Source organism: Oncorhynchus mykiss, chromosome 26, assembly GCF_057628025.1.
Source record: "Oncorhynchus mykiss isolate SJ-2025 chromosome 26, ASM5762802v1, whole genome shotgun sequence".
In the NCBI taxonomy this organism is placed as follows: Eukaryota; Metazoa; Chordata; class Actinopteri; order Salmoniformes; family Salmonidae; genus Oncorhynchus; species Oncorhynchus mykiss.
In genome coordinates this window covers 17921653-17936246 of record NC_143047.1, presented here as the reverse complement: position 1 = coordinate 17936246, position 14594 = coordinate 17921653, and the positions used below count along the sequence as shown (strand labels likewise).

The 14594-nt window shown below is 54.2% G+C and overlaps 1 protein-coding gene across 2 annotated transcripts in view; it reads left to right on the top strand.

The window, feature by feature from the left end:
- The window catches only part of LOC110506517 (uncharacterized), a 290413-nt gene that overhangs the window by 121438 nt on the left and 154381 nt on the right, over nucleotides 1–14594 (top strand). For both annotated transcript variants that reach the window (XM_090222312.1, XM_090222311.1), the window contains exons 12-13: nucleotides 502–672; nucleotides 1915–1989. In XM_090222312.1, the coding sequence (XP_090078438.1) occupies nucleotides 502–672; nucleotides 1915–1989 (246 nt within the window). The remainder of the gene's footprint in view (nucleotides 1–501; nucleotides 673–1914; nucleotides 1990–14594) is intronic.

Sequence of the window (14594 nt, the reverse complement as noted above, 5' to 3'; positions counted from 1 at the left end):
CTGGAGTCTCTGTCTGTTATAATGTCTCTGTAAGATGTTGTTTATTACCATTGAGAGTCTGCTCATATCCATGCCTACATAATGTAAGTGTGCACATGTGTGTGTGTACATGCGATTGTGTGCATGCTTGTATGCAAGTTTGTGTCTTTCCATGGTCTCTTCCTCTCAGAGACCCAGTCCTTCTCCATTAACCTGGGCAGACAGACAGACAGAGATTCCCACTCAGGAAACTGTGCTCTCCCCTGGGACTATGGGAATATGGATGAGTTAAACATAGACATGGCTCAGGGGCTGGGTGGATATGGGCTCTGTTTGTGCTGGGAATGAGGATGTATAATGAGAGGGAAATGAGAGCTACTCTTACCTGATTGCCATGGATTCCCCTCCAGTATTAGTAAGGGGTCACAATGACTCGGGCCAGCCTACTGTCCCACTGGGAGAAGATGGAGCTGAGACCTAATGTTGTGCTAACCTTACAGTAATGTGCGTGCGTGCGTGCAGGTGGAAAGGCTGGCAGTGGTGGTGTGTTCTCTGCAGAGCTCGGCCAGGGACAGAGAGGGCACAGAGAGTGTCCAGGCCGAGCGGAGGTGTATGGACCTGGAGGGGGAGCTGACAGAGACCCGTGCCCAGCTCACGGAGTGCCAAGACAGGCTACAGGAAGCCAGGAGGAGGGTGAGCCCACCATGCTATACACCACCATCAACCCAGCTGTACAGATAGAGAAATACAGACACACAGGCACTACCACTCTGTAAGATAATGTAATGTTGACCTGACTGTTACACTCAATAAATCTACTTCAGTTCTAGTCTTACCATCTCACCCACGATGAGATACTTGATGTCAGTGCTTATTGGGTATACTGGATTACTCCTAGAGTACATGCCATTGTAAAAGTAGCTACGCTCATGTTGAAGAAGCTGGAATTGTGTTTGCCGTGGCTCAGAACCTTGTTCAAAAGCCTCCCACTGATCCAGCCTCTCCATGTGAGGTGGTGGAAGTCCGGCACATTTCCTCTGTGCTCAGCATACGGCCAGAGCCTTTATCTGAACACAATTAGTCATTTTCCCGGGCCTCTGCACTCTGCTCGCTCTCCCACTATAATTTCTCTGCATTTCCCTGTAACCTTTAGTAGTGGGGTTTGAGTCCACCCTGAGCCCCAGCTCCTCTGCCCAGGCATCCATTACAGCTCTCCAGGACAGCAGCATTAATCCACCTGATGCCATGCCAGCCGTGCTCCTCACATGGAAATGAAGCTGCCTCACTGCTGCTGTATTACTATTCACAGGAGGCTATGGAAGAAACTGTGTGTGTGTGTGTGTGTGTGTGTGTGTGTGTGTGTGTGTGCGTGCGTGCGGGATTTGTCTGCTCTCTCTCCATGTCACCTTTGTTGACTTTGTCTCTGTGCTCTCTGCTTTAATGACGCATATATCCTGTCTTCAGTCACTGCTTAATCCCAGCAGTGCTGGCTCAGGAACAGATTACTGCTCCCAGACATGAGAGAAGTAAAGAGCAGAGAGGGAGAGAAAGAGAGAGAGACGCCTCAATGAGACGATCCACAGGGAGACAGAGGGGTCCAGCACATGTATGTGGAAGTGTACATGCCCACAACCCTGTCTCAGACAGAAAATTATTTTAAAAACTCCATCCACTGCTTTTGTTCATCCTCATTTGCTATGATGGACTCTGTGTACAGCCAGAGATCCTTGTCCAGGTACACACCAACACTCTCTGAGTATGCAGTGGATTTCATGATGGACATTTCCATGTTAGGATGAATCACCTTACTCAATGCCCTCTCTATCGACAAATGTCTATCTCACCTCTAGCTCCTTTATGAGCTCAAACTGCATGTTTCTTACCTTCCCTCCCTCCCTCCCTCCCTCCCTCCCCTCCCTCCCCTTCTCTCTCCAGGCTGAGGAGCAGACCCAGAAGTTCCAGGCCAAGGTGTCCAGTCTGAAGAGCCAGCATGGCTGTGTTAGTCAGCAGGTACGCAGGCACATGTGACAGACCCAATCCTAACCCTTTCCTCCTTGATTCCTCACATCCTACCCATACCCCGTCCCTACCACACCCTGCTGTTACCATCCCTACCTCACCCTGCTGTTTCCAGCCCAACCACACCCTGCGGTTACCCTCCCTACCTCATCCTGCTGTTGCCATCCCTACCTCACCCTGCTGTTGCCATCCCTACCTCACCCTGCTGTTACCATCCCTACCTCACCTTGCTGTTACCATCCCGACCTCACCCAGCTGTTACCATCCCTACATCACCCTGCTGTTACCATCACTACCACACCCTGCTGTTACCAGCCCAACCACATCCTGCAGTTACCACCCCTACATGACCTTGCTGTTACCAATACTACCACTCCCTGCTGTTACCAGCCCAACCAAACCCTGCTGTTACCATCCCTACCTCACCCTGCTGTTGCCAGCCCTACCTCACCTTGCTGTTACCATCCCTACCACACCCTACTGTTACCATCCCTACCACACCCTGCTGTTTCAAGCCCTACCACACCCTGCTGTTACCATCCCTACCTCACCCTGCTGTTACCATCCCTACCTCACCTTGCTGTTACCATCCCTACCACACCCTGCTGTTACCATCCCTACCACACCCTGCTGTTACCATCCCTACCACACCCTGTGGTTTTCATCCCTACCACACCCTGTGGTTTTCATCCCTACCACACCCTGCTGTTACCAGCCCAACCACACCCTGCTGTTACCATCCCTTCCTCACCCTGCTGTTACCATCCCTACCTCACCTTGCTTTCACCATCCCTACCTCACCCTGCTGTTACCATCCTTACCTCACCTTGCTGTTATCAGCCCTACCATACCCTGTTGTTACCATCCCTTCCTCACCATGCTGTTACCATCTCTACCACACCCTGCTGTTATCAACCCAACCACACCCTGCTGTTTCCAGCCCTACCTCACCTTGCTGTTACCATCCCTACCACACCCTGCTGTTGCCATCCCTACCTCACCCTGCTGTTGCCATCCCTACCTCACCCTGCTGTTACCATCCCTACCTCACCTTGCTGTTACCATCCCTACCTCACCCAGCTGTTACCATCCCTACATCACCCTGCTGTTACCATCACTACCACGCCCTGCTGTTACCAGCCCAACCACATCCTGCAGTTACCACCCCTACCTCACCCTGCTGTTGCCAGCCCTACCTCACCTTGCTGTTACCATCCCTACCACACCCTGCTGTTACCATCCCTTCCACACCCTGCTGTTACCATCCCTACCTCACCCTGCTGTTACCATCCCTACCTCACCTTGCTGTTACCATCCCTACCACATCCTACTGTTACCATCCCTACCACACTCTGCTGTTACCATCCCTACCACACCCTGTGGTTTTCATCCCCACCACACCCTGCTGTTACCAGCCCAACCACACTCTGCTGTTACCATCCCTACCACACCCTACTGTTACCATCCCTACCACACCCTGCTGTTACAGTCCCTACCTCACCCTGCTGTTACCATCCCTACCTCACCTTGCTGTTACCATCCCTTCCTCACCCTGCTGTTACCATCCCTACCACACCCTGCTGTTACCATCCCTACCTCACCCTGCTGTTACCATCCCTACCTCACCCTGCTGTTACCATCCCTACCTCACCTTGCTGTTACCATCCCTACCTCACCATGCTGTTACCATCCCTACCTCACCCTGCTGTTACCATCCCTACGTAACCTTCCTGTTACCAGCCCTTCCACACCCTTCTGTTGCCATCCCTACCTCACCCTGCTGTTGCCATCCCTACCTCACCCTGCTGTTACCATCCCTACCTCACCTTGCTGTTACCATCCCGACCTCACCCAGCTGTTACCATCCCTACATCACCCTGCTGTTACCATCACTACCACACCCTGCTGTTACCAGCCCAACCACATCCTGCAGTTACCACCCCTACATGACCTTGCTGTTACCAATACTACCACTCCCTGCTGTTACAGTCCCTACCTCACCCTGCTGTTACCATCCTTACCTCACCTTGCTGTTACCATCCCTACCACACCCTACTGTTACCATCCCTACCACACCCTGCTGTTTCAAGCCCTACCACACCCTGCTGTTACCATCCCTACCTCACCCTGCTGTTACCATCCCTACCTCACCTTGCTGTTACCATCCCTACCACACCCTGCTGTTACCATCCCTACCACACCCTGCTGTTACCATCCCTACCACACCCTGTGGTTTTCATCCCTACCACACCCTGTGGTTTTCATCCCTACCACACCCTGCTGTTACCAGCCCAACCACACCCTGCTGTTACCATCCCTTCCTCACCCTGCTGTTACCATCCCTACCTCACCTTGCTTTCACCATCCCTACCTCACCCTGCTGTTACCATCCTTACCTCACCTTGCTGTTATCAGCCCTACCATACCCTGTTGTTACCATCCCTTCCACACCATGCTGTTACCATCTCTACCACACCCTGCTGTTATCAACCCAACCACACCCTGCTGTTTCCAGCCCTACCTCACCTTGCTGTTACCATCCCTACCACACCCTGCTGTTACCATCCCTTCCACACCCTGCTGTTACCATCCCTACCTCACCCTGCTGTTACCATCCCTACCTCACCTTGCTGTTACCATCCCTACCACACCCTACTGTTACCATCCCTACCACACTCTGCTGTTACCATCCCTACCACACCCTGTGGTTTTCATCCCCACCACACCCTGCTGTTACCAGCCCAACCACACTCTGCTGTTACCATCCCTACCACACCCTACTGTTACCATCCCTACCACACCCTGCTGTTACAGTCCCTACCACACCCTGCTGTTTCAAGCCCTACCACACCCTGCTGTTACCATCCCTACCTCACCCTGCTGTTACCATCCCTACCTCACCCTGCTGTTGCCATCCCTACCTCACCCTGCTGTTACCATCCCTACCTCACCTTGCTGTTACCATCCCTACCTCACCCAGCAGTTACCATCCCTACATCACCCTGCTGTTACCATCACTACCACGCCCTGCTGTTACCAGCCCAACCACATCCTGCAGTTACCACCCCTACCTCACCCTGCTGTTGCCAGCCCTACCTCACCTTGCTGTTACCATCCCTACCACACCCTGCTGTTACCATCCCTTCCACACCCTGCTGTTACCATCCCTACCTCACCCTGCTGTTACCATCCCTACCTCACCTTGCTGTTACCATCCCTACCTCACCCTGCGGTTACCATCCCTACCACACCCTACTGTTACCATCCCTACCACACTCTGCTGTTACCAGCCCTACCTCACCTTGCTGTTACCATCCCTACCTCACCTTGCTTTTACCATCCCTTCCTCACCTTGCTGTTACCAACCCTACCACACCTTGCTGTTACCATCCCTTCCTCACCCTGCTGTTACCATCCCTACCTCTCCCTGCTGTTGCCATCCCTACCACACCCTGCAGTTACCACCCCTACCACACCCTGCTGTTACCATCCCTACCTCACCCTGCTGTTACCATCCCTACCTCACCCTGCTGTTGCCATCCCTACCTCACCCTGCTGTTACCATCCCTACCTGACCTTGCTGTTACCATCCCGACCTCACCCAGCTGTTACCATCCCTACATCACCCTGCTGTTACCATCACTACCACACCCTGCTGTTACCAGCCCAACCACATCCTGCAGTTACCACCCCTACATGACCTTGCTGTTACCAATACTACCACTCCCTGCTGTTACCAGCCCAACCAAACCCTGCTGTTACCATCCCTACCTCACCCTGCAGTTGCCAGCCCTACCTCACCTTGCTGTTACCATCCCTACCATACCCTGCTGTTACCATCCCTTCCACACCCTGCTGTTACCATCCCTACCTCACCCTGCTGTTACCATCCCTACCTCACCTTGCTGTTACCATCCCTACCACACCCTGCTGTTACCATCCCTACCACACCCTGCTGTTACCATCCCTACCACACCCTGTGGTTTTCATCCCTACCACACCCTGTGGTTTTCATCCCTACCACACCCTGCTGTTACCAGCCCAACCACACCCTGCTGTTACCATCCCTTCCTCACCCTGCTGTTACCATCCCTACCTCACCTTGCTTTCACCATCCCTACCTCACCCTGCCTTTACCATCCTTACCTCACCTTGCTGTTATCAGCCCTACCATACCCTGTTGTTACCATCCCTTCCTCACCATGCTGTTACCATCTCTACCACACCCTGTTGTTATCAACCCAACCACACCCTGCTGTTTCCAGCCCTACCTCACCTTGCTGTTACCATCCCTACCACACCCTGCTGTTGCCATCCCTACCTCACCCTGCTGTTGCCATCCCTACCTCACCCTGCTGTTACCATCCCTACCTCACCCAGCTGTTACCATCCCTACATCACCCTGCTGTTACCATCTCTACCACACCCTGTTGTTATCAACCCAACCACACCCTGCTGTTTCCAGCCCTACCTCACCTTGCTGTTACCATCCCTACCACACCCTGCTGTTGCCATCCCTACCTCACCCTGCTGTTGCCATCCCTACCTCACCTTGCTGTTACCATCCCTACCTCACCCAGCTGTTACCATCCCTACATCACCCTGCTGTTACCATCACTACCACGCCCTGCTGTTACCAGCCCAACCACATCCTGCAGTTACCACCCCTACCTCACCCTGCTGTTGCCTGCCCTACCTCACCTTGCTGTTACCATCCCTACCACACCCTGCTGTTACCATCCCTTCCACACCCTGCTGTTACCATCCCTACCTCACCCTGCTGTTACCATCCCTACCTCACCTTGCTGTTACCATCCCTACCTCACCCTGCGGTTACCATCCCTACCACACCCTACTGTTACCATCCCTACCACACTCTGCTGTTACCATCCCTACCACACCCTGTGGTTTTCATCCCCACCACACCCTGCTGTTACCAGCCCAACCACACTCTGCTGTTACCATCCCTACCACACCCTACTGTTACCATCCCTACCACACCCTGCTGTTACAGTCCCTACCTCACCCTGCTGTTACCATCCCTACCTCACCTTGCTGTTACCATCCCTTCCTCACCCTGCTGTTACCAGCCCTACCTCACCTTGCTGTTACCATCCCTACCATACCCTGCTGTTACCATCCCTTCCACACCCTGCTGTTACCATCCCTACCTCACCCTGCTGTTACCATCCCTACCTCACCTTGCTGTTACCATCCCTACCACACCCTGCTGTTACCATCCCTACCACACCCTGCTGTTACCATCCCTACCACACCCTGTGGTTTTCATCCCTACCACACCCTGTGGTTTTCATCCCTACCACACCCTGCTGTTACCAGCCCAACCACACCCTGCTGTTACCATCCCTTCCTCACCCTGCTGTTACCATCCCTACCTCACCTTGATTTCACCATCCCTACCTCACCCTGCTGTTACCATCCTTACCTCACCTTGCTGTTATCAGCCCTACCATACCCTGTTGTTACCATCCCTTCCTCACCATGCTGTTACCATCTCTACCACACCCTGTTGTTATCAACCCAACCACACCCTGCTGTTTCCAGCCCTACCTCACCTTGCTGTTACCATCCCTACCACACCCTGCTGTTGCCATCCCTACCTCACCCTGCTGTTGCCATCCCTACCTCACCCTGCTGTTACCATCCCTACCTCACCCAGCTGTTACCATCCCTACATCACCCTGCTGTTACCATCTCTACCACACCCTGTTGTTATCAACCCAACCACACCCTGCTGTTTCCAGCCCTACCTCACCTTGCTGTTACCATCCCTACCACACCCTGCTGTTGCCATCCCTACCTCACCCTGCTGTTGCCATCCCTACCTCACCTTGCTGTTACCATCCCTACCTCACCCAGCTGTTACCATCCCTACATCACCCTGCTGTTACCATCACTACCACGCCCTGCTGTTACCAGCCCAACCACATCCTGCAGTTACCACCCCTACCTCACCCTGCTGTTGCCAGCCCTACCTCACCTTGCTGTTACCATCCCTACCACACCCTGCTGTTACCATCCCTTCCACACCCTGCTGTTACCATCCCTACCTCACCCTGCTGTTACCATCCCTACCTCACCTTGCTGTTACCATCCCTACCTCACCCTGCGGTTACCATCCCTACCACACCCTACTGTTACCATCCCTACCACACTCTGCTGTTACCATCCCTACCACACCCTGTGGTTTTCATCCCCACCACACCCTGCTGTTACCAGCCCAACCACACTCTGCTGTTACCATCCCTACCACACCCTACTGTTACCATCCCTACCACACCCTGCTGTTACAGTCCCTACCTCACCCTGCTGTTACCATCCCTACCTCACCTTGCTGTTACCATCCCTTCCTCACCCTGCTGTTACCATCCCTACCACACCCTGCTGTTACCATCCCTACCTCACCCTGCTGTTATCATCCCTACCTCACCCAGCTGTTACCATCCCTACATCACCCTGCTGTTACCATCTCTACCACACCCTGTTGTTATCAACCCAACCACACCCTGCTGTTTCCAGCCCTTCCTCACCCTGCTGTTGCCATCCCTACCTCACCCTGCTGTTGCCATCCCTACCTCACCCTGCTGTTACCATCCCTACCTCACCCAGCTGTTACCATCCCTACATCACCCTGCTGTTACCATCTCTACCACACCCTGTTGTTATCAACCCAACCACACCCTGCTGTTTCCAGCCCTACCTCACCTTGCTGTTACCATCCCTACCACACCCTGCTGTTGCCATCCCTACCTCACCCTGCTGTTGCCATCCCTACCTCACCTTGCTGTTACCATCCCTACCTCACCCAGCTGTTACCATCCCTACATCACCCTGCTGTTACCATCACTACCACGCCCTGCTGTTACCAGCCCAACCACATCCTGCAGTTACCACCCCTACCTCACCCTGCTGTTGCCAGCCCTACCTCACCTTGCTGTTACCATCCCTACCACACCCTGCTGTTACCATCCCTTCCACACCCTGCTGTTACCATCCCTACCTCACCCTGCTGTTACCATCCCTACCTCACCTTGCTGTTACCATCCCTACCTCACCCTGCGGTTACCATCCCTACCACACCCTACTGTTACCATCCCTACCACACTCTGCTGTTACCATCCCTACCACACCCTGTGGTTTTCATCCCCACCACACCCTGCTGTTACCAGCCCAACCACACTCTGCTGTTACCATCCCTACCACACCCTACTGTTACCATCCCTACCACACCCTGCTGTTACAGTCCCTACCTCACCCTGCTGTTACCATCCCTACCTCACCTTGCTGTTACCATCCCTTCCTCACCCTGCTGTTACCATCCCTACCACACCCTGCTGTTACCATCCCTACCTCACCCTGCTGTTACCATCCCTACCTCACCCTGCTGTTACCATCCCTACCTCACCTTGCTGCTACCATCCCTACCTCACCATGCTGTTACCATCCCTACCTCACCCTGCTGTTACCATCCCTACGTAACCTTCCTGTTACCAGCCCTTCCACACCCTTCTGTTGCCATCCCTACGACACCCTGCCGTTACCATCCCTACATCACCCTGCTGTTACCATCACTACCACACTCTGCTGTTACCAGCCTAACCACACCCTGCGGTTTCCATCCCTACCACACCCTGCTGTTACCATCCCTTCCTCACCCTGCTGTTACCATCCCTTCCTCACCCTGCTGTTACCATCCCTACTACACCCTGCTGTTACCAGCCCTACCTCACCTTGCTGTTACCAGCCCTACCTCACCTTGCTGTTACCATCCCTTCCTCACCCTGCTGTTACCATCCCTACCTCACCCTGCTGTTACCATCCCTTCCACACCCTGTTGTTACCATCCCTACCACACCCTGCTTTTACCATCCCTTCCTCACCTTGCTGTTACCAACGCTACCACACCCTGCTGTTACCATCCCTTCCTCACCCTGCTGTTACCATCCCTACCTCTCCCTGCTGTTGCCATCCCTACCACACCCTGCGGTTACCACCCCACCACACCCTGCTGTTACCCTCCCTACCTCACCCTGCTGTTACCATCCCTACCACACCCTGCTGTTGCCATCCCTGCCTCACCCTGCTGTTGCCATCCCTACCTCACCCTGCTGTTACCATCCCTACCTCACCTTGCTGTTACCATCCCTACCTCACCCAGCTGTTACCATCCCTACATCACCCTGCTGTTACCATCACTACCACACCCTGCTGTTACCAGCCCAACCACATCCTGCAGTTACCACCCCTACCTCACCCTGCTGTTGCCAGCCCTACCTCACCTTGCTGTTACCATCCCTACCACACCCTGCTGTTACCATCCCTTCCACACCCTGCTGTTACCATCCCTACCTCACCCTGCTGTTACCATCCCTACCTCACCTTGCTGTTACCATCCCTACCTCACCCTGCGGTTACCATCCCTACCACACCCTACTGTTACCATCCCTACCACACTCTGCTGTTACCATCCCTACCACACCCTGTGGTTTTCATCCCCACCACACCCTGCTGTTACCAGCCCAACCACACTCTGCTGTTACCATCCCTACCACACCCTACTGTTACCATCCCTACCACACCCTGCTGTTACAGTCCCTACCTCACCCTGCTGTTACCATCCCTACCTCACCTTGCTGTTACCATCCCTTCCTCACCCTGCTGTTACCATCCCTACCACACCCTGCTGTTACCATCCCTACCTCACCCTGCTGTTACCATCCCTACCTCACCCTGCTGTTACCATCCCTACCTCACCTTGCTGCTACCATCCCTACCTCACCATGCTGTTACCATCCCTACCTCACCCTGCTGTTACCATCCCTACGTAACCTTCCTGTTACCAGCCCTTCCACACCCTTCTGTTGCCATCCCTACGACACCCTGCTGTTACCATCCCTACATCACCCTGCTGTTACCATCACTACCACACTCTGCTGTTACCAGCCTAACCACACCCTGCGGTTTCCATCCCTACCACACCCTGCTGTTACCATCCCTTCCTCACCCTGCTGTTACCATCCCTTCCTCACCCTGCTTTTACCATCCCTACTACACCCTGCTGTTACCAGCCCTACCTCACCTTGCTGTTACCAGCCCTACCTCACCTTGCTGTTACCATCCCTTCCTCACCCTGCTGTTACCATCCCTACCCCACCCTGCTGTTACCATCCCTTCCACACCCTGTTGTTACCATCCCTACCACACCCTGCTTTTACCATCCCTTCCTCACCTTGCTGTTACCAACGCTACCACACCCTGCTGTTACCATCCCTTCCTCACCCTGCTGTTACCATCCCTACCTCTCCCTGCTGTTGCCATCCCTACCACACCCTGCGGTTACCATCCCTTCCTCACCTTGCTGTTACCAACCCTACCACACCTTGCTGTTACCATCCCTTCCTCACTCTGCTGTTACCATCCCTACATCACCCTGCTGTTACCATCACTACCACACCCTACTGTTACCAGCCTAACCACACCCTGCGGTTTCCATCCCTTCCTCACCATGCTGTTACCATCACTACCACACCCTGCTGTTACCATCCCTACCTCACCCTGCGGTTACCATCCCTACCTCACCCTGCTGTTGCCATCCCTACCTCACCCTACTGTTACCATCCCTACCTCACCTTGCTGTTACCATCCCTTCCTCACCCTGCTGTTACCATCACTACCACACCCTGCTGTTACCAGCCCAACCACATCCTGCAGTTACCACCCCTACCTCACCCTGCTGTTGCCAGCCCTACCTCACCTTGCTGTTACCATCCCTACCACACCCTGCTGTTACCATCCCTTCCACACCCTGCTGTTACCATCCCTACCTCACCCTGCTGTTACCATCCCTACCTCACCTTGCTGTTACCATCCCTACCTCACCCTGCGGTTACCATCCCTACCACACCCTACTGTTACCATCCCTACCACACTCTGCTGTTACCATCCCTACCACACCCTGTGGTTTTCATCCCTACCACACCCTGCTGTTACCAGCCCAACAACACCCTGCTGTTACCATCCCTACCACACCCTACTGTTACCATCCCTACCACACCCTGCTGTTACCATCCCTACCTCACCCTGCTGTTACCATCCCTACCTCACCTTGCTGTTACCATCCCTTCCTCACCCTGCTGTTACCATCGCTACCACACCCTGCTGTTACCATCCCTACCTCACCTTGCTGTTACCATCCCTACCTCACCCTGCTGTTACCATCCCTACGTAACCTTCCTGTTACCAGCCCAACCACACCCTGCTGTTGCCATCCCTACGACACCCTGCTGTTACCATCCCTACATCACCCTGCTGTTACCATCACTACTACACCCTACTGTTACCAGCCTAACCACACCCTGTGGTTTCCATCCCTACCACACCCTGCTGTTACCATCCCTTACTCACCCTGCGGTTACCATCCCTACCACACCCTACTGTTACCATCCCTACCACACTCTGCTGTTACCATCCCTACCACACCCTGTGGTTTTCATCCCTACCACACCCTGCTGTTACCAGCCCAACAACACCCTGCTGTTACCATCCCTACCACACCCTACTGTTACCATCCCTACCACACCCTGCTGTTACCATCCCTACCTCACCCTGCTGTTACCATCCCTACCTCACCTTGCTGTTACCATCCCTTCCTCACCCTGCTGTTACCATCGCTACCACACCCTGCTGTTACCATCCCTACCTCACCTTGCTGTTACCATCCCTACCTCACCCTGCTGTTACCATCCCTACGTAACCTTCCTGTTACCAGCCCAACCACACCCTGCTGTTGCCATCCCTATGACACCCTGCTGTTACCATCCCTACATCACCCTGCTGTTACCATCACTACCACACCCTGCTGTTACCAGCCTAACCACACCCTGCGGTTTCCATCCCTACCACACCCTACTGTTACCATCCCTACCACACTCTGCTGTTACCATCCCTACCACACCCTGTGGTTTTCACCCCTACCACACCCTGGTGTTACCAGCCCAACAACACCCTGCTGTTACCATCCCTACCACACCCTACTGTTACCATCCCTACCACACCCTGCTGTTACCATCCCTACCTCACCCTGCTGTTACCATCCCTACCTCACCTTGCTGTTACCATCCCTTCCTCACCCTGCTGTTACCATCGCTACCACACCCTGCTGTTACCACCCCTACCTCACCCTGCTGTTACCATCCCTACCTCACTTTGCTGTTACCATCCCTACCTCACCCTGCTGTTACCATCCCTACATAACCTTCCTGTTACCAGCCCAACCACACCCTGCTGTTGCCATCCCTATGACACCCTGCTGTTACCATCCCTACATCACCCTGCTGTTACCATCACTACCACACCCTGCTGTTACCAGCCTAACCACACCCTGCGGTTTCCATCCCTACCACACCCTGCTGTTACCATCCCTACTACACCCTGCTGTTACCAGCCCTACCTCACCTTGCTGTTACCAGCCCTACCTCACCTTGCTGTTACCATCCCTTCCTCACCCTGCTGTTGCCATCCCTACCACACCCTGTGGTTACCACCCCTACCACACCCTGCTGTTACCATCCCTACCACACCATGCTTTTACCATCCCTACCACACCCTGCTGTTACCATCCCTACCTCACCCTGCGGTTACCATCCCTACCACACCCTGCTGTTACCAACCCAACCACACCCTGCTGTTTCCAGCCCTACCTCACCTTGCTGTTACCATCCCTACCACACCCTGCTGTTGCCATCCCAACTTCACCCTGCTGTTGCCATCCCTACCTCACCCTGCTGTTACCATCCCTACCTCACCTTGCTGTTACCATCCCTACCTCACCCAGCTGTTACCATCACTACCACACCCTGCAGTTACCAGCCCAACCACATCCGGCAGTTACCACCCCTACCTCACCCTGCTGTTGCCAGCCCTACCTCACCTTGCTGTTACCATCCCTACCTCACCTTGCTGTTACCATCCCTTCCTCACCCTGCTGTTACCATCCCTACCACACCCTGCTGTTACCATCCCTACCTCACCTTGCTGTTACCATCCCTTCCTCACCTTGCGGTTACCATCCCTACCACACCCTGCTGTTACCACCCCGTCATCACCCTGCTGTTACCAACACTACCACACCCTGCAGTTACCAGCCCAACCACACCCTGCTGTTACCATCCCTACCTCGCCCTGCTGTTGCCATGCCTAACTCACCCTGCTGTTACCATCACTACCTCACCTTGCTTTCACCATCCCTACCTCACCCTGCTGTTACCATCCTTACCTCACCTTGCTTTTATCAGCCCTACCATACCCTGTTGTTACCATACCTTCCTCACCATGCTGTTACCATCACTACCACACCCTGCTGTTACCATCCCTACCTCACCCTGCGGTTACCATCCCTACCTCACCCTGCTGTTGCCATCCCTACCTCACCCTACTGTTACCATCCCTACCTCACCTTGCTGTTACCATCCCTACCTCACCCAGCTGTTACCATCCCTACATCACCCTGCTGTTACCATCACTACCACACCCTGCTGTTACCAGCCCAACCACATCCTGCAGTTACCACCCCTACC